The sequence below is a fragment of the Leopardus geoffroyi genome, chromosome B1 (assembly GCF_018350155.1).
Source record: "Leopardus geoffroyi isolate Oge1 chromosome B1, O.geoffroyi_Oge1_pat1.0, whole genome shotgun sequence".
Lineage (NCBI taxonomy): Eukaryota > Metazoa > Chordata > Mammalia > Carnivora > Felidae > Leopardus > Leopardus geoffroyi.
Genome location: NC_059327.1, coordinates 101,824,494 through 101,844,391, shown reverse-complemented (window position 1 = coordinate 101,844,391; position 19,898 = coordinate 101,824,494). Strand labels below are relative to the sequence as shown.

At 35.1% G+C, this 19,898-nt stretch overlaps 1 protein-coding gene across 4 annotated transcripts in view; it reads left to right on the top strand.

Moving 5' to 3' along the window:
- Positions 1 to 3,859: 3,859 nt before the first annotated feature.
- Positions 3,860 to 19,898, top strand: part of ADAD1 (adenosine deaminase domain containing 1) — a 103,709-nt gene continuing 87,670 nt past the window's right edge. For 2 of the 4 annotated variants that reach the window (XM_045468387.1, XM_045468381.1), the window contains exons 1-6: positions 3,860 to 3,958; positions 4,509 to 4,688; positions 5,419 to 5,607; positions 8,652 to 8,819; positions 14,978 to 15,046; positions 19,270 to 19,395. In XM_045468387.1, the coding sequence (XP_045324343.1) occupies positions 3,913 to 3,958; positions 4,509 to 4,688; positions 5,419 to 5,607; positions 8,652 to 8,819; positions 14,978 to 15,046; positions 19,270 to 19,395 (778 nt within the window). In that variant the 5' untranslated portion in view covers positions 3,860 to 3,912. Of the gene's footprint in view, positions 3,959 to 3,990; positions 4,171 to 4,508; positions 4,689 to 5,418; positions 5,608 to 8,651; positions 8,820 to 14,977; positions 15,047 to 19,269; positions 19,396 to 19,898 lie in introns of those variants that run through there. The other 2 variants (XM_045468364.1, XM_045468373.1) reach the window with 2 other exon arrangements.

Sequence of the window (19,898 nt, the reverse complement as noted above, 5' to 3'; positions counted from 1 at the left end):
CAGAGCTAGAGAGAACTCAATGCCTGGCTTCAAAGGAGAAGCTGACATTCTTAACAGCTAATGCAGCTGGTGATTATAAATTGAAGCCCATGCTCATTTGCCATTTTGAAAAGGGTCCTTAAGAACTGTTCTAACTCTACTCTGCTCATGTTCTATCAAAGGAACAACAAAGCCTGGATGACAGCACGTCTGTTTATAACATGGTTTACTGAATATTTTAAGCTCAATTGACAATGCACTTGATCACCCAAGAGCTCTTATGGAGATATATAATAAAATTAATGTTACCTTCATTCTTGCTAACACAACATCTATTTTGCACCCCATGGATCAAAGATTAATTTTCACTTTCAAGTCTTATTAAGAAGACTTAATTTTTAAGGCTATAGCGGCCGTAGATATGATTCTTCTGATGGATATGGGCAAAATAAACGGAAAACCTTTTAGAAAGGATTCACCGTTCTAGATGCCATTAAGAACATCCATGATTCATAAGAGGTCAAAACATCAACATAAACAGGAGTTTAGAAGAAGTTGCTTCCAACTTTCATGGATGACTTTGATGGGTTCAAGACTTCAGAGGAGGAAGTGATTGCAGACATGGTAAAAATAGCAAGAAAACTACAATTAGAGGTAGAAACTAAAGGTGTGATTGAATTGCTGCAATCTAACGATAAAATATGAATGGATGAGGTGCTGCTTCTAATGGATGAACAAAGAAAGTAGCTTCTTGAGAAGGAATCTACACCTGGTGAAGATATTGTAAAGAGTGTTGAAATGACAACAAAAGGCTTAAAATATTACATAAACTAAGTTGATAAAGCAGCAGTAGGGTTTGAGAAGGATTGATTCTAAATCTGAAAGGCATGTGAGTAAAATGCTACCAAATAGCATTCTGTACTACAGAAAAATCATCAGTGAAAAGAAAAGTATTGATGCACCAAATTCATTGTTATCTTAAAGAAATTGCCACATCCACTCAACCTTCAGCAAGGCCATCCTGATCAGTCAGCAGCTATCAATAACAATGCAAAACTCTCCACCAGCAAAAAGATAACTACTCAGATGATGGTAGCATATTTTTTTTAGCAACAAAGTATTTTTAAGTTAAGTTTGTACATTGTGTTTTTAGACATATTGCTATTGCACATTTAATAGACTACAGTATAGTATTAACATTACTTTTATATGCACTGGAAACCAAAAAACTCATTTGACTTTCTGTATTGTGACATTTGCATTATCACAGTGGTCTAGAACTAAACCTGCTACATCTCTGAAATACACTAAAAGTTGCTAAGAAAGTATATCAAAGTATATCTCAAAAGTTTTTACCACAAAAAAAGAAAAAAGATTTGGGGGATGGATTTTAAATCGTCTTATTGTGGTGACCAATTCATAGTATATACAGATAACAAATCATTACACTGTACACCTGAAACTAATTTATGTCAATAGTATCTCAATAAAAAGGAAATTTAACTGAGAAAGCATATTTAAAAAAAAAACACCACAGTGATAACTGCTTGAGGCAAGATCCAAAGATGAATGAAAATTAGTGAAACTCCAGCGTGAAACAAGATATTTGCATAACTTCAAAATATCTCCTTCAAAATGTTTATTAATATGGTGGTTTTAATATATGTCCACAAATTCTGTGATACTCCTCTCTCTGGGATGGAATCCTTCTAACTAACAGTACAGAAAAGAAAAATGGTAACTTTACAGAAGAGAAACCGGAGACACAACCTTAACCAAGTCATCAAAGTTAATATTAGCAATAGCTGCTAACATCATGTACTCCCAAATATGCTATGAGAAGTGAACTTCACCTATGTAGTCGTCTCCCCAAATACTCTTAACTCTTGCATAACCATGAGAAAACATTAGGCAAACCCAAATTTAGGGCCATTCTACAAAGTATTCAATCACTACTCTTTACAAGTGTCAAGGTCATGAAAAAAAGCAAAAACTGAAAACTATCACAGGCCACAGAAGACTAAGACGGGACCACTAAGTGCAATGTAATATCCTGGATTGAATCACGGAACAGAAAATGGACATTAATTGAAAAACTAGTGAAATCCTAATGAAGTGTATAGTATAGTTAGTAGTGTTGTATTAATACCAATTTCTTAGGTTTGAAAATTGTGCTATTGTTACATATAATGTTAACAATAAGGAGGGGCACCTGGTGGCTCAGGTTAAGCGACTGACTTCGGGCTCAGGTCATGATCTCACGGTCTGTGAGTTCAAGCCTGTGTTGAGCTCTGTGCTGACAGCTTGGAGCCTGGAGCCTGCTTCAGATTCTTTGTTTCCCTCTCTATCTCTGCCCCCTCTCCTGCTTGCCCTCTCTCTCAAAAGTAAGTAAACATTAAAAAAATAATAATTTTGACAATAAGGAAAACTGAATGGAAGAGTATAAGGAAACTCTGTGCTATCTTTACAATTCTTCTGTAAATCTAAAATTATTTCAAAATAAAATATTATTTATATACACTTTAAGAGTAATTTTTATGCATTCCTTTAACTTCTTGGCCTTCTATTTCCATTCCATGTCCCTCCTCAAATTTGATCCTAATGTAATTACATGTTTTTGTACTCAGAAGTTTTATTCATCCCTATCATACTTCTTGGCAACACCATTTGAATTTTTTAATTTCCTGTAAGCAAAAGTCTCTAAATGTTAAGGAAAAAGAATCCTGCTTTGAATTATCATTACAATTATTAACGGGCATTTGATCAAAGCGACATATCAATACATTTTGGTAATCACTAGAGAAAAATATGCCTTTACTGAAAATGCATTACTTATAAGAGGAATTAAGGTTTTTTTTTTTTTTCTTCCAATGAGCCCACGTATTTGTGGACGGATATTACTCCTTGCTATAATGAGGTAGAATACCATCAATTCTATTCTTTTTCTTTTAAAATTATTTAACCCTTGAGAAATCTTGCCTATATAAAAAACGTAGGGGAGCATTTATATATTGTAATAATGCTATCACTCAATTCTTCAATTCCTTCTGCGTTACATGCCAAACTTGATTGGTAATTTACTAAAGAAAAGTAGAGCCAGGAATTAGCCAGAAGGTAAATTAAGTAAGTAGTCACAGGTATAGTGTGGTCTTAATATTCTCCTTAGGAAAGAGGGGAGGGCTTGAGTCTTTACAAGGCGATTCTTTTAAGGTTATTTCACTAAAAAAAAAAAAAATCAGCTCCCTTGGATTTGGGCCAAAATGGACTTAGCATACATCAAAATCCTATCTACAACACCATAATGTATATAGTTAAAAAACAAATTGCCTTCATGGGTAAATTTATTTAATTTACCATCTGTCAGCTAACACCTCCATTAGGGTCTCCTTCAACCTTCACGAGTGCAAAGAATTGAAGAAAACACCCACAATGGGTTTATCACTCAGATATTACAGCCATTAGCTTTCAATGTCCCCACCTGTTTTCATGATTGTTCATTGTTTGGTACCAGCAGTGAAACTAATGCAAAGTCCAAAGTTTTTTGTTTTTTTTTTTTTTTCCTGTAAACAGTAAAGGCACTGTTGAGGCCAATCCTTGTCCACAGGGGCCTTCTCAGCATAACCAGAGATAAAACGAAAAGTTTCTTTGAAACCATCCACACATTGGTACCCCAGGGACACCCCCAAGCACCCCGGCTCTAACACTGTGCTTCATGAAAATGGTAGCGCCAGGTGTGTGGAGGGCATTGGGTACGACAGTAGAAAGGCCTGGCTGCGCAGCTTTACCTGACTTCCGTGGCAGTGAGGGCCCCTTAGGGGGGTCTGGGTACCCACGCTCAGAGAGAACAAAGTCGGCATCACAGGACGTCGAACGCGCGACGCCCTACGTCTCTCCGTTTGTTGACGCAGGCCGCGCAGCCCAGAGGGCACTGCCATGGCGCAGGCGCGAGCGCGGGGGCGGGAGCACAGCCCCGCAGACGGTTGGTGATTGGATGAAGAGGGTTGTGGGGTGTTAGTCCGCGTACTGCTGGGACGCCACCAGGCAGCTTTTGAAAGATGCAATTCTGGCCTCGTGAGCCTTGAAGCCCGAGGTCGAACCGGGAGGAGGAAGCAACGGCGGTGGCAGCTGCGGCTGGCGAGTCCCCGGCCTGCCGCTAGGTCTCCAACCTGCAGGGCAGGAAGGACAATTTTGGTGGGTGGGAGTTGGGCTGGAATCGGCCTTTGAGAGTCTTATGTTTTTATGTTTTCTTTTCTGTTTTTCTCTGACCCCCGGGTAGATGTAAGGGCTTTTCCGGCCAACTGTTTTGACTCTTCGTTACCCCTTTGTAGCAGCACTTAGGGAAGGGCTGTAGGGGGGACGAATCCCGTGCCTGTTAAAACTCTAGTTACAAAGCAGTCATGACATAAGTTAACGAGATTTAGTTCTATGTCGTGTGTGTTCAAGCCATTTATGGGAATATAATTTTTAATTTCGGATTATTTTTATCTAGTACTTTTTTTGTTTTCTGCCAATTTTCGTATGATTTATAGGCGAGAAAATGTCTGGCAACAATGACTGGTTTCAGAGTTCCCGGGTCCCTAGCTTTGCTCAGATGCTGAAAAAGAACTTGCCAGTTCAGCCATCAGCCCAGACGGTAGCTACACCCACAGGATATTCTTCAGAAAGTTACAGCCTGTCGAATATGGCATCCAAGGTTACGCAAGTGACGGGTATGACTTCTTTTTCATTTGCAATAATGTCTGAGTTAAGAATCTGGGATGGCCAGTAAATATTGTTGAGCCTCCAGTTTAAATGTTCCCTGACTATATATCCATTTACCAGCGGCTGTGTCCCATCTGGAACTCAGATTTGACTCTGAACACTGAAGGAGGCCTGTAGAAATCTTTCCCCTTGCTATGCAATTAATTATTTTACTATTTAACCACTTAAAGGGTGTCTTGCTTTTTTGAGGTGCAGTTGTGTTAGCCCCCTCAGGGAAGAGACTAAACTTACACTGGTTTCTATTCCGTATATCACTGAGATTAAGTATAAAGCAGGGACAAACACCTAAAGTCAATTGAATTCGAAGTGAAAAGTAATATAAAACAGTGAATGGGAAACAAACTTGTCTTAGTCCCAGGACTATGTCCTCAGTCTAGGTCTTAGTGACATCATGTGTAAAAAAATGACTTTTGAGAGCCTCTGAAAACCTTGACCTCACTTAATGTTATGACAATGATAGTACTTCTTTGCAAATAGTTTGAGTACTCCAAAAGGTATTTGCTTCAACAGGTCGCACTTGTCACGTGTGCCAAAATTTTTTAGTAGAAACTTACCTGTAATGAAAAACAATTAGATATGTCAGGGACAATCTTCCATTTTAGGGGAGGATTTAGTGCTTTTACTTTTTTTTATTATTATTATTTTACAGAACTGACCACTGTAAACATTTATTTTTAGGTAATTTTCCAGAACCATTGCTTTCCAAAGGTCTTTCATCTACTTCAAATCCTGTCCTTCCTCCAAAAAAAATACCCAAGGAATTTATAATGAAATACAAACGTGGAGAGATAAATCCTGTGTCAGCTTTGCACCAATTTGCACAAATGCAACGAGTTCACCTTGACCTTAAGGAAACAGTAACAACAGGCAAGTGGAAAGTTGTATCTGGTTATTGCAGTACTGGAAAATACTTTCCTATGAAAAGCATAGCAAATGGGTGCCTAGATGGCTCAGTGGATTAAGTGTCCAACTTCAGCTCAGGTCATGATCTCATAGTTCATGGGTTTGAGCCCCATGTTGGGCTCTGTGCTGACAGCTCAGAGCCTAGAGCCTGCTTCAGATTCTATATCTCCCTCTTTCTCCACACCTCCCCTGTTCATGCTCTGTCTCTCAAAAATGTTGTTAAAACATTTTTTTTTAAAGCAGAGGGTACAAGTGGTACTAAATTTGGTTATTTTCTATATTCACGTAATGTTGGGGTTAGGTAACTAGTATGTTTTGACAAATATACTTCAGAAATTTTTATATTCATACTTTTCTGCAAATAACATACATGTACAAAATTTTTCTAATCACTGAATTTTAATTTTTTGTGTGTGGCTAGTTGAACTGAAATCCCGTTAGTGAAATTCAAGTGAAATGAACTGAAATTCAAATGAAATTCTGAATTTCACTTCTAAAAGTGAAACTAGGACTTGGATAGTATATCGAAAATAGTATCTGATGGATACCCTTTCTGCAGATGTGTGTGACTATTTTCTCCGTTCTCGCTTAAACCACCTCCCAACCAGAAGGGTCTTTTACCACATTGTGCCTATGGAAGGCTGCAGGAGTAAAGATCAAATAAAATGCAAACAGCAGCCTCTGATCTCTTTACCTTATGACCAATGATTAGATAGAACTTTCGGAAAGTAGAGGGATAAGAAAATAAATGCTCTTGGGGTGCCTGGGTGGCTCAGTTGGTTGAGTGTCTGACTTCGGCTCAGGTCATGATCTCGCAGTTCATGAGTTCAAGCCCCACGTCGGGCTCTGTGCTGGCAGGTCAGAGCCTGGAGCCTGCTTCAGATTCTGTGTCTCCCTCTCTCTCTGCCCCTTCCCCACTCATGCTGTGTCTCTCTCTGTCTCTCAAAAATGAATAAATGTAAAAAAATTTTTTTTAAGAAAATAAATGCTCTTAACAGGTATTGACAGGCTAAAAGTATGAGTCAAAGAAACACAATCCTTAAAAATATATATATATGTGTACACATATGTGTGGGTTCCTATGGGTATTTGTATATAAAAACACATTAGTAAGTAGCTTGGTTTTTAAATTTTCTGTTACTGATACTAACTTTTGCCAACATGGGTCTCAAGGTATCTTTGCAAAAGGATTTAAAGTTTTTGAGATTTTAGCAAAGATTGTCATAGTGAAGTCAAGTTTCCAGTCTGTTGTTTTGAATGAAATAACTGGTAAACCTGTGACAAAAATAGAGTCTTAATATCGTGGGTGGGAGTTTTCCAAGGTCTAGTCACTGTAGGTGGGATTACTTCATGATTGGTCCTGTGGACTTTATTTTTGTGTCACTAGTTGTATTTCCCTCCATTCTTCTCAGAATGCTCTTGGAAAATGTAAGCTGTTGGTCATAGTAAGAAAAAAAATGTGAGGGCAAATCTTCATTGAACTCAGTAAAAGCTGCTCACAACTACAACCCATTGATAAGTAATGATATTTACTTTATGTGTATACTACTAGTTGAATAATCTGAATGAGTAGGCTTAGTAATGACACCAGAGTATATTTTAACAACTCTACAGGTGATTTAGATACATACTAAAGTTTGAGAACCTGAAGCATGATGGGATGAAGCTTAAAGGCTCAGTACTCTGACACAGAGGTCTTATTCACAAATTTGATGGGTCATATCTCACACATAATAATCTCACCCTTGTTAAATAAATATACAAAATATTACAAGGTTTAGTAAGTTGGGACGGGAACCTAGGTGATCATAATGAAGGAATTTGGGAAACTGAAGTCATAGATGGTGGGAGGAAAGCAATTTACTCAAATGTAGTCAGGAGTTACTTGTAAAACTTTGATATATATGGAAACCCAGAAGTTAGTGTAATATGTAAGGAAGTAATAATAACAGTGATGATGAGGCTTATGTGGAGTGATGCTGTACCTAGCCATCCATAACGAGTAGAGACTTGCATTAACTAGAGAACTTCTAAAGTCTGAATACCAACAAGTAAAACTTGAACTGGAAAAATCTTTGGCCTATAAATTTAGATGATTCCACTTCAGTTTTCATTAGGCAAATATGAAAACTAGGTAAAAGTAATTGTGTAAAACTAATCCTTCTAGGAATTTTGGATGACTGGACATTCAGTATAAAACTGTTGTTTGTTTTGGTTTTCCTTGTGAATTCTCTCCCCTCCACTTGCCTTTAAAGTTATGGTGGTTTGAATTGCTTACCATGACACCCTGATTGGTTCACAGGATTTCTTCAAAGGGATATTTTTGTTCTGGGGCTTACAAGAGTATCAGAGTACTCAGAAGGTGGGAGAAGAGAGATGTTGCCAGAGGCTCCACATTTTACCTCTTGTTGGTCATTCAGTAGATATTTGGGTGCTTGCTATTGCCAGGTATTTCTTTATACGAGACCCTGTCCCTCCATGTATGATCTATACTCTAAAGCTGGCCCTACTGTTCATGCTGAATTTGGAGCTAATCTGGTTGCCTGATGAATTCCTCAGAACTGGTTCAGGGGTTCATCCAGCTTTGCTTTTAACCTGCATTGTCTGTGGGGCACCTGGGCGTCTCAGTCGGTTAAGCGTCCGACTTCAGCTCAGGCCACAATCTCACTGTCCATGGGTTTGAGCCCCACATCAGGCTCTGTGCTGACAGCTCAGAGCCTGGAGCCTGCTTCGGATTCTGTGTCTCCCTCTCTCTCTGCCTGTCCCTCTGCTTTGCATGCTCTCTCCTTTGCACTCTCTCTCTCTCTCTCTATCTCTCAAAAATAAAGAACATAAAAAAAATATTTAACCTGCATTGGCTGTAATAAATAAAATAAAATAAAACACAAAACTAATAGGCCAAGATAGTTTTCCACAGTGTTTGTACTAGGATATTTTTCTTTATAAAATGTCATTTGCAAGAACATATTATGAATTGTTGCAGCATTCATTCTGACTTCTTTTTCAAGGTAACGTTATGGGACCGTATTTTGCTTTTTGTGCTGTGGTGGATGGTATTCAATATAAGACTGGACTGGGACAAAATAAAAAGGAGTCTAGATCCAATGCAGCAAAATTAGCTCTCGATGAGCTTCTACAATTGGATGAACCTGAGCCAAGGATTTTAGAAACATCAGGTAAATACTCTTGATTATAAATGTTTGTAAAATTAATCTTTTTCCAGAAGGAATCACTGAAGGATTTGTTAATGAAGAATTATTTGGCATCTACAGGAGAGAAATGGCAGAATTTATTTTCTTCCATTGCTGATTGCTGACATATTTAATATTAGTTAAAATGCTCCTGTATAGGGGATTGAGTACACCCATTGTGATGAGTACTGCATAACAAACGTATAGAATTGTTGAATCACTATATCATACACCTGAAATTAATGTAATGCTGTATATTAATTATACTTGAATGAAAAACAAAATAAAAATAATAGCAAAGGAAAGAATACAAAGATTTTATATAAAAGAAAAAAAATACTCTTGTATATTTCAGCACCAAATTATATGAACATGTTGGCTGAATTATCTGATAATTTGTCAGATTCTCAGGAGCTTCATATCCAGAAACTTGATTTTCTCTGTAGTTCATTGGATTCTTATTATGCGCTTATTATGCTTTTTAAATGCAATTTTTGTGAAGTTGGCTTATATTAAATTCAGTGATGGTAGAGTTATTGGAGAAAATAATGGCCTAAAGTAACACAGCAAATAGGTTAAGTGTAAATTCCAGAATTAATTGCTGAAGTTGGAATATTGACTCTGAACAGACAAGTTATTTGCCCTCTAAATGCTAGCTTCATCATTTAAAAAGGGAGGACATTGGGGCGCCTGGGTGGCGCAGTCGGTTAAGCGTCCGACTTCAGCCAGGTCACGATCTCGCGGTCCGTGAGTTCGAGCCCCGCGTCGGGCTCTGGGCTGATGGCTCAGAGCCTGGAGCCTGTTTCCGATTCTGTGTCTCCCTCTCTCTCTGCCCCTCCCCCGTTCATGCTCTGTCTCTCTCTGTCCCAAAAATAAATAAACGTTGAAAAAAAAAAAATTTAAAAAATAAAAAAAAAAATAAATAAATAAAAAGGGAGGACATTAAAAAAATAAATAAATAAAAAATAAAAAAAACAAAAAGTGGGGACACCAATAGTAACTACCTCCTATGCTGTTATTAGAATTAACTAAGTAATGTATGCAAAGCCCCTACCTAGTGTTTAGTGAATAATTTGTAATAAAATGATGGTAGCTTTTATTACTAATAATCAATTTGAGGAATATGTTACTATGTTATATATGCTAGCATAGTAAGCAAATTTTGTCATAGTGAGCAATTTTTGCTCATTTAACGGTAGATTACATTTTGGTTCATCTGTAAATGATAACTTTAAAAAAAGAAAAATCTGATTTAAATAGTGATCATAAACTAATTCTTTTTAAATACAAATCATCACTTTATTTATTTTACTACTGGGCTTTTTTTTTGGTTTGTTTTTAGTCTATTCATTTTGTCTTTCTTAATACTTAAAACTTTTTGTTCTATGTTCAACTCTTCTTTCATGTATCTTTATTTTTGTTGTTTAAAACTAATAATTAAAAATGATTTATTTTGCCACATCTTGTGAGTTTTGTTGTGTGGTTTTTTCATTGTTTTCAAATAGTTTGTAATACTTTGGATTTATTAAGTACTTAAGAACGTACTTTGTTAATTTTCACGTTATTTTCTCTTCACTATTTTTCAGGTTTATTAATTAAAGGGCTAGTTATGATGATTCTGGTATATGTCTTATCCATGCTGGCACTATAAATGTCATTATCCTGATTTTATTGAAATGCTTTCATTTTTACATGTTATTTGACCTATAGAGCAGTGATGCAGTGATTTCATGTTGTTACAGTGTATATTTTTTTAATTCAATATAAAATAACTTTTTTATCTTGTATATTTTATGTTATATATGTTTTGGTCTTGAATTTTTTGAAATTCTCAGATTGATACTTTGTTAAATTTTGTATTGGTCCAGTGTCTTTATCCTGTTGTTTTGTTTTTAATGATTTTCTTTTGTGCATAACATTAGATTTTTTGACCTAGTCAATAAATATTTCAATAAAAAGCTTTAACATTTGCACTTATTATGAATGTCTGATGTCATGTTATGCATTTTTTTCCTTTTGTCCTGTGGATAATGTTTTGACTTTTTTTCTTTTAAATATTTAGAAGGTACTGATTTTGACCTAGAAATTCCTTCCTAATATGAAATCACTTTTGATAATTTTGAGTTCTGATTTTATCATTTGATAATTTTGTCATCTTTACTAGTATTCGTTTTGTCCATCATTCATTTATCCATTCTCACACTGCTTTATGCCCTGAATGATCAAATTTTACTCACCTAGAGCTTAGTGTGACAAGTGATTTATTTAGATTTATTTTTTTATAGATATGCCTTTGCCTTTCCAGAGTCTTTAACAAATTAATGTAAAATGTAGAACCTGTGACAAATAATATTCTTAAGACATTCTTTCAGTTTATTTATTGAAATCCTTTATATGTGATTATTTTATCAGCTATCAGCCCATCTAGGTACGTCCCCAGCAATATTTTCCCAGTTTCCTTCCAATAGGAGCATGCAGCAGAATGAATAAATCAATAAATGTTTTCAGGATGTACTATGTTCCAGGGCCTGTGGTAGGTGCTGAGGATCTAGAATTACATAAGACCTGTCCTCTACTCTCAGGGAGCTAAGATGTAAAATGCTTTGTTGAAATTAAGTTAAAATCTATCTACACGATTTCCCAAGTGTCTAACTTAATCATCAGAAAATGTTTATGGTTGGCTTCTAATGATAAATACTTCAAAATGCTTATTTAGGGCTAGCAAATGTTCTGCCTGGTGGGATATGATTTTTAGTTTTTAAATATCTTTTCCCTTTTTTGTGAAAATTAAAACATTTTCCCATCTCCACTGGTACCACTTTTATTTTCAATACCATTGTTTTCTCAAAAAGTGCCAAAAGTACCATTGTTTTCTCAAAAGTGCTCAAAACTTTACATGACTAAAAGTTTTTAATAATGTATTTTCTGTGGTCACAGAGCCTGGTAAAAATTTAATTAAGTCACCTTTTTCTTTACAATGAGTTACATTTTCTTTAAAATGTCCTAAACACTTAAAAACCATATTTTTAATTTTTTCAAAATTCTGAGCTCAAAAAAATTATTTTCCACAGATTGCTTCTTTCATATTTTGTACATGGTGTTTTTTAAGTATAATCATAATTGTTAATTAACTGTATAATGTTGCTCTAAGTTTTTTCAAGGACAGTGTTATTAATACTCTGTTAGGTTTTGAAAATCTTAACTCTTTTTATACAATGATTTAAGAATCTGGTTCTAAGTTTAGCTTATTTCAATACTGCTTTTTTAAAAAATTGAGGTTTTTAGTGTGGTAAAATAAAATTTTGTACTGCATGTATATAAAATATAAATTTTAGTATCGTAATTGTTTTAAGTGTACACTTTCGTGTTAAATATATTCACTTTGTTGTGTATCCAATATCCAGAGCTCTTTTCATCTTGAAAAACTGAAACTCTATACCCATTAAAAAATTACTCATTCCTTCCCCAACCCCACTCCACACCAAGCTCATGGCAATTACCATTCTATTTTCTATGTGAATTTTTCTAGGTACCTCAAATGAAATCACACAGTATTTGTCTTTCATTCCTGGCTTCTTTCACTTATCATTATGTCCTCAAAGTTTTTATTGTAGCATGTATCAAAATTTCCTTCCTTTTTAAGGCTGAATAATATTCTCTTGTATGTATATACCATATTTTGTTTATCCATTCATCAGTTGATACATACTTGGGTTGCCTCAAATTTGGCTATTGTGACTAATGCTGCTATGAACATAGGTGTACGAATATCTCTTTGACATTCTGGTTCCAATTCTTTGGGATTTATACCCAGAAGTGGAACTGCTAGGTCATATGATAATTTTATATTTAAATTTTTAAGAGCTGCTGTACTGTTCTTTATAACGGCTGCACTATTTGACATTCCTGCCTACAGTGTGGAAAGGTTCCAGTTTTTCCACATCCTCACCAATGCTTGTTATGTTCTGGGTTTTTTAAATAGTAGCCATCCTTTTGGGTGCGATGTGGCATCTCATTGTGACTTTGATTTGCATTTTCTTACTGACTAGTGATGGTGAGCATTTTTCATGTGCCACTTGTACATCTTCTTCAGAGATATGTCATACTCCATTCTTTTGCCCATTTTTGAATTGGGTCATTGGTCTTTTTGTTGAGTTTTAGGAGTCCTCTATCCAGTAGTTCCCTTCTTATTCACAGTTTCGCTTTCTGTGGCTTCACTTACTTGTGGTCAACTGTGGTCTGGAAGCAGATGATTCTTCTTCTGACATGTCATCAGAAGGTCAATAGTAACCTAACACTACATCACAATGCCTGTGTCATTCACTTTACTTCATCTCATCACATTTTATCATCTCCCGTTGCAAGAAAGGTGAGTACAGTACAATAAGATATTTTGAGAGAGAGGACTATATTCACATAATTCTTATTACAGTATGTATATTCTATTATTAATTTCTTACTATTATTTTTTCTAGTTTATAAATTAAACTTTATCACCAGGATGTGCGTATTACATACATATTAAAAACATTGTGTGTGTGTGTATATATATATATATATATATACATATATAGGGTTCAGTATTATTTGCAGTGGAACTAATCACCTCAGATAAGGGGAGGACTGCTGTATATTCTGGATGTCAATGCCTTATCAGTTATGTGAGGTACCTATGTTTTCTTCCTTTTTGTGATTTACATTTTACTCTGTTTTTAGTGGTTTTTGATTCACAAAAGTATTTAATTTTGATAAAATCCCAGGTTTTTATTGCCTGTACTTTTAGGGTCATATCCAGGGAATTATTGCCAAATCCAGTGTCATCATCAAGCTTTTCTCTTTGTTTTCTTCTAAGAGCTTCATGGCTTTTGCCCTTATGTTTGGGTCTTTGATCCATACTGACTTAATTTCTGTATGTAGTGTTAGGTAGGTGTCCATCTTTAATCTTTTGCATGTGAATATCCAGTTTTTCTAGCATCATTGAAAAGATTGCCTTTTCTGTTTTTGAATGATAATGGCACCCTTGTCAAGGATCATTTGACAAAATAAGTGAGAATTTACTTCTGCATTCCCTGTTCCATTGGTCTGTATGTCTTTATGCCATTACCATACTGCTTTTATTTACTGTCACTTTGTATTAAGTTTTGATATAGGGAAGTGTGAGTCTTCCACCTTTGTTCTTTTTCAAGACTGTTTTGCTTATTTATACAGTGCCTCTTAAGATCCAGTGCAACTGGTACAGTCACATTTTCTTTATTGAAATTATTTGTGCTTGATAAATAGGATTTAATATCTGTGTTTTCCACTCCACTTGTGCCTAGTGCACTAGTAAATGGAAAAAAAATCATCTTTCTTTGAGTTTTTAAGGTTCTGCTTTTCTAAAGTCCAGAGTGTATATACCTATAGTTAGCCTTTGCTTAACTAACAAGATGACATTGCCAATCTTTCCTTGCTAACTTTTATGTATTTGGCCAGTATTTCATCTTAGTCAAAATTAAGTCCAGAGGAGCAGCTTTTTTGCTTCCTTTGTCTTTATGAATGATTCTTGAGAGATCTAATATCTTGAACCTTTGCTCCTGGAGCCTCTTCATTTAAACTTCTATGATCTTTTTTTGTTTCTTTGGTTTAGTGTTCTTTTTTGCTTTGTTTTTCCTAGATTCCCTAACTTGGGAAACAAATTGGAAAGCCATTGCAAAGAATGAGACTAACAGCTTTGAAAACTTTGAATGAAGTATCCCCTTAGGAAAAATGATAATTCTCACATATTAAATTTTTGATAGGATAATAATTTTAAGTATTTTGCATAGTATTACTGTAAATAGAGAATTGTTAATGGGCATCTAAAACAAGGTTTAATTTTAAATGTTTTTCAGAACGTTGCATCTATTACAACACCAACTATATAGTAGCAATTATGCTTGTGCTGATAAATTAGGAAATCCACAAATGTGTTTGTATAATTTCAGTAAGGCAGGACATTTACTAAGGCTGAGCTAATAGAGATTTGATGGCCTAGAGTTGGCAGAACTATACAGAAAAAATAATCATTTTTAGATAATCTAATATGTGTGTTACATAATAGTAAGGTACCTGCTTTTTGGAACATGGAAGCTTCACGTTTCTTTACATTTTTATTTTATTTACAGGTCCTCCTCCTATCCCTGCAGAACCTGTTGTTTCACCTGAACCAGTCTATGTCTCAAAAATACATTATGGTAAGAAAGTCCTTCATAATGATACTTTTTTAGAAGGGGAGCCCAATAAAAAGTTATAACAACATATAATTAAAATATGCTCAGGTGGGGTGCCTGGGTGGTTCAGTCAGTTAAGTGTCTGACTCTTGATTTCAGCTCAGGTCATGATCTGACAGTTCATGAGTTCAAGTCTGACATCGGGCTCCACGCTGACAGCACGTAGCCTGCTTGGGATTCTCTCTCCCTTCTCTCTCTGCCTCTCCCACACATGAGCTCTATCTCAAAATAAACTTTAAGATAGTTTAGGTATGAAAATACATTAGTATTTTATCATTCAAACCTATCAGACTTCTACAAGGAGAAGAATTTCCTTCTATATTGTGCTAAAAATGAGAAATGAGGAATGGAGAGGAAAAATTGAAGAAATGGCTTTTCTCATATGAGGAGATGGTTCATCAATTTCATATATCTTCTCTTTTGAGAATGCTTTTCTTTTGTAGGCTTGTCATTAATGAAAACCAACAGCTTTCTGGTAGTGCTTTATGGTTGGGCATTCATTTTAAATAATCAGTTTCTTAATCGCAGTTATTTGTCACACAAGCTCAGGAAAACTATGACTGCAATTGCAGTTACTAATTACATGACCAAAGATCAACTACTTCTCCATGCACCTTAATTTTTCCATTTGTAAAATGTCCATAATAATAATTACCTTATAGGGTAATTGCGAGGATTCCGTGTAATCATATATGTAAAATACTTAAAGCAGTGCTAGTAGATGTTTCCTAAATAGTAACGTTTTATTATAATACTTTGTCATATTCAATACTGTATGGTAGTTATTGTATACTTTTCCCATTCATTGGTTTATGAATCCTCTGAAAGTCAGGAAATTACTCTTTACTTCTTCATTGCCTACATAGTGGTAACATTTCAGACTTCAAAGTTTAGAGTATTTATAGAATTAAAATGAGAAAGAGCCTACGTTTCTCTTTTCTATGTCTGCAGATTAGGATTTGAAAAATGGGTTTTATGCTTAGTCAAACTTGTTTTCTGTTGTCTTTTTTTCTCATTGTTATTGTTATATCTCTTTCTCTAAAACAGAGAAAGACCCTGCACATTTATGAGTTTGTTTGCAGTAAAAGGACCAGACCAGGGAAAATAGGCACATTCAAATGGCAAAGTCTACCAACAGCTTAATATAGTCACTTGATCTAACAGTCATAAGAATTGATGAAGAGAAGGGAAGTGAGGGATCAATCCAGCAATAGTCATCTCTTAATATGGGAAAGGGCTCTGGTCTGTCTTTTCAGCCTCTGTGGGCAATTTTAATGAATAGTGGGGTAGAATCTCCGGTCAATGATTGACAAATAACATAGATTATGATTACCCTGAGAAAACAGATCAGTCTGTGGGGAAGAAAGAACATATGTTAACAGTATGTTTAAAGAAATACAAGATTAGGGTCAGCTTTGGTAGGCTCAGACAGGAGTCAAGTGTCAGAAAAAAGGAGAGCAAACATCATCCTTCAAACACAGGAGTTGGATGTTATTGCCTTTGAAGAAAAAAGATTTGAGACTCACAATAATTTCCAAAACAGATTCTGCTATGCCAGTTATAGAAGATACCACTATTTCACAGCCTGTTTGCTCTGCCATATCTCTGACTGGACCATATCTTCATTAAAAACAGTGATATTTTGGGAGACACCTGGGTGGCTCAGTCTGTTGAGCATCCGACTTCAGCTTAGGTCATGATCTCACGGTTTGTGAGTTCAAGCCCTATATCAAACTCTGCTGACAGCTCAGAGCCTGGAGCCTGCTTCAGATTTTGTGTCTCCCTCTCTCTCTGCTCCTCCCCTGCTCACTCTCTGTCTCTGTCTCTCAAAAATGAATAAATGTTAAAAAAATGATATTTTGGCTTTGAAGATAAGTTCAGGTTACACATGATACTAAAAACACATGACACTTGAAATTGGCAACTTGAAATCAAAGAAATGGTGTTACTTGGCATTATGTATGTCATGTTCTTATCTCATTCTTCATTTGCAGTAATTTGTGAAATCATTTTATTTCCTCAATAGCTGGAACACATGTATAAGGAAAATGATACTACTTATTTTTTTACATGCATGGTACTAAGAGATACAATTTAGTACCTAAGATTTGATTATATTCACAATATTATTTCCTTCAACACTGAATTAAGATCAAGAGGATTACTGATACATTGTTAAGACCCAAGTTTTCTTTATGATATTTAGGTGCAATCTTTTAATGGGTAGCAAAACATTCTCTTGCCCCATACACGATTCTTACTCTAGCAGTACTAATTGCAGTGTGGTTTTCTACTCCATATCGTAATACAAAATAATTGCTAACTACATGTGGTATAATTAAACAAATTATAGTACATTTATTCTATAGATCCATTAGGAAGGATGTGGTAGTTACTATGTCTATCCTTGAGTGATGGCCAAGACCAAGTAAATGCAAAGGGTGCATTTCAGCATGTCCCAGTTTTTATATTTTGAAGTGATATATGTTTATAGATTCTAAAAATGTCTGTTAAGAACTAAAATAGTGCCCACATTTGGTGAGGGAACCTCTGAATGTATATCTTTATATTGCTGTTTCAGTTAAAAAAAAAAAGTAAAATTTTAAAATATCCTTAAATGAATACTGCTTCTGTATGATGAGTTTTTGGTGATAAGCAGAGCCAAGATGCTGAGAATTTCTCATTTATATTTTTCCTGCATAAGGACCAAAAACTAATTTATACACCACACATTGATGGTTTTGACCAATTTTAGGTAAATGTATGCTAGCATGCAATTATAATAATTTTTATCTCCACATTGTATGCTTTGCGATGAGATAAAAGAATATAGCCATTACTTTATTCTTTTTTCTCTCAGAGCTTCATTTTGTGATTAATTTTATGATTGTTCTCATTCTTCTTGATAATGTGAATTTGGAGTTTATTTTGGCCAATAAAATAGCATTAACAGTATTAACAGAAAAATTAAATATTAACAAATATAAACAAAAGCATGCAAATGACCTAACTACAATGTGTTGTATCCAGTTAGCAGAATGTTAGCTGAGACCAACATCAAATTTTTATTACTTGTGTGCTTTTAATGTAATTTATTATTGAGCAGGTCAAAAGAATTTCTATGAAAATTATAATCAATTATTCATTTCATATATACATAATGCATGATAGAAAAGTTCTTTCATTGCTTTTTTTCCTCTGAAAATATGAAATGGGCTACAGACTACTTGGTAGACTGCTTAGCAGCCATCATGAAACATGAGGAACTGTCAGTGTCTTACAACTAAACTTTGAGAAACACTGTATGGTATCAGGTGATTCTTCAACCTCTCATTCTCTAAAACAAGGGTCCTTCAGTAGGGACACACAAAGCAACAAGTGGCCAGGTCCCTACCCCAGAATCTTAAGTTCTGTCATGTTTTTAAAAATTTTTTTAAATATTTTTATTTGAGAGAGAGAGGGAGCAGGGGAGAGGCAGAGAGAGAATATGAAGTGGTCTCCACACTAAGAGTAGAGAACCATATTGTGGGGCTCGAGCTTATGAACCATGAGATCATGGCCTGAACTAAAGTTGGACGCTTAAGCAGTTGAGCCACCCAGGTATCCCTCTGTCATGTTTAAAAAAAAAAATCCATGGGTAACTTCTGATGTATATTCTTGATTATAAACTGTTCTGTGGTAATCCTGGTTACTTAACACTGTCTTTATCCCCTTTCAAAGTTTAGGACTTTTTAGTAGGAACATGGAACTATATCAAGGGTTTAAGTCCTCCATGTTTTTCAGTGGTTCTCAGTGGGGCAAATACTAAGGAATGTATTTCAGTTATCACAATGATGAGGGAAGACTACTGGCTTTCAGTGAGATGTTGGTTGTCTGGCAATGTAGAATAATCCTATACAACAAAGAAGTGTGTCTTATAGGACTTTTGAATATTTCAACAAATATAGATCAGTAACTCTCTAGTGTGTAATATGAAGACATTAAGAGAAATTTTCTATAAAGCTCAATAACGTGTTTTATTTGGAATGGAATGCTTTAAAATATCAGTCATGATGTAAGTTATAATTTGCTTACACGTCTATAAGTTACAAACTCAATTGTTAATGTTGTAATTGGAATAATAGAGGCCTCTGCAAGAAAGCACAGTGTTCTTCAAATTCATACTCCATTTGATTTTTTTTTCCCAGAAGAGAGACATATTCAGCGTGGAAAGATATCACAAATTGTTAAAGAAACATTTAATCAACTAATATCTAATCATTCAGAATATCTGAAATGTAGCAATTCATTGGCTGCTTTTATAATTGAAAGAGGTAAGTCCAAATACATGGGATGTGTTGGTTTGTAGAAAAGCTATTAAATATCCTAATTTTAAGATGTATATAGTAGTATTTTAATTAAATAACTTTGACCCTTTTTACAGTGGTATTGCATTGATTTGAAGTGGCCTTTTCTAGTGGGTGTGTATCATTTTTTTAAATATAATTTATTCCCAAATTGGCTAACATATAGGGTGTAAAGTGTGCTCTTGAGTTTTGGGGTAGCTTCCCATGGTTCATCGCTTACATACATAGTGGGTGTATATCATTAAACACAAAGGCTCTCAAAGTTAAAATATACTGACCAGAAACTAATAGAGAACTGCAGAATGGTAAACTGCCTAACATTTTAAACAATAACTCTGTTAGAACCACTACCAGACTGAATTCTGATTTCCATTATGACAAAGAGAAAGACTCTATATAATAAATGACCAAATTTTCATTTTAAAGTAAGAAAAGATTACTATGGAAAATCATGAACTTCTGGTTTTTCT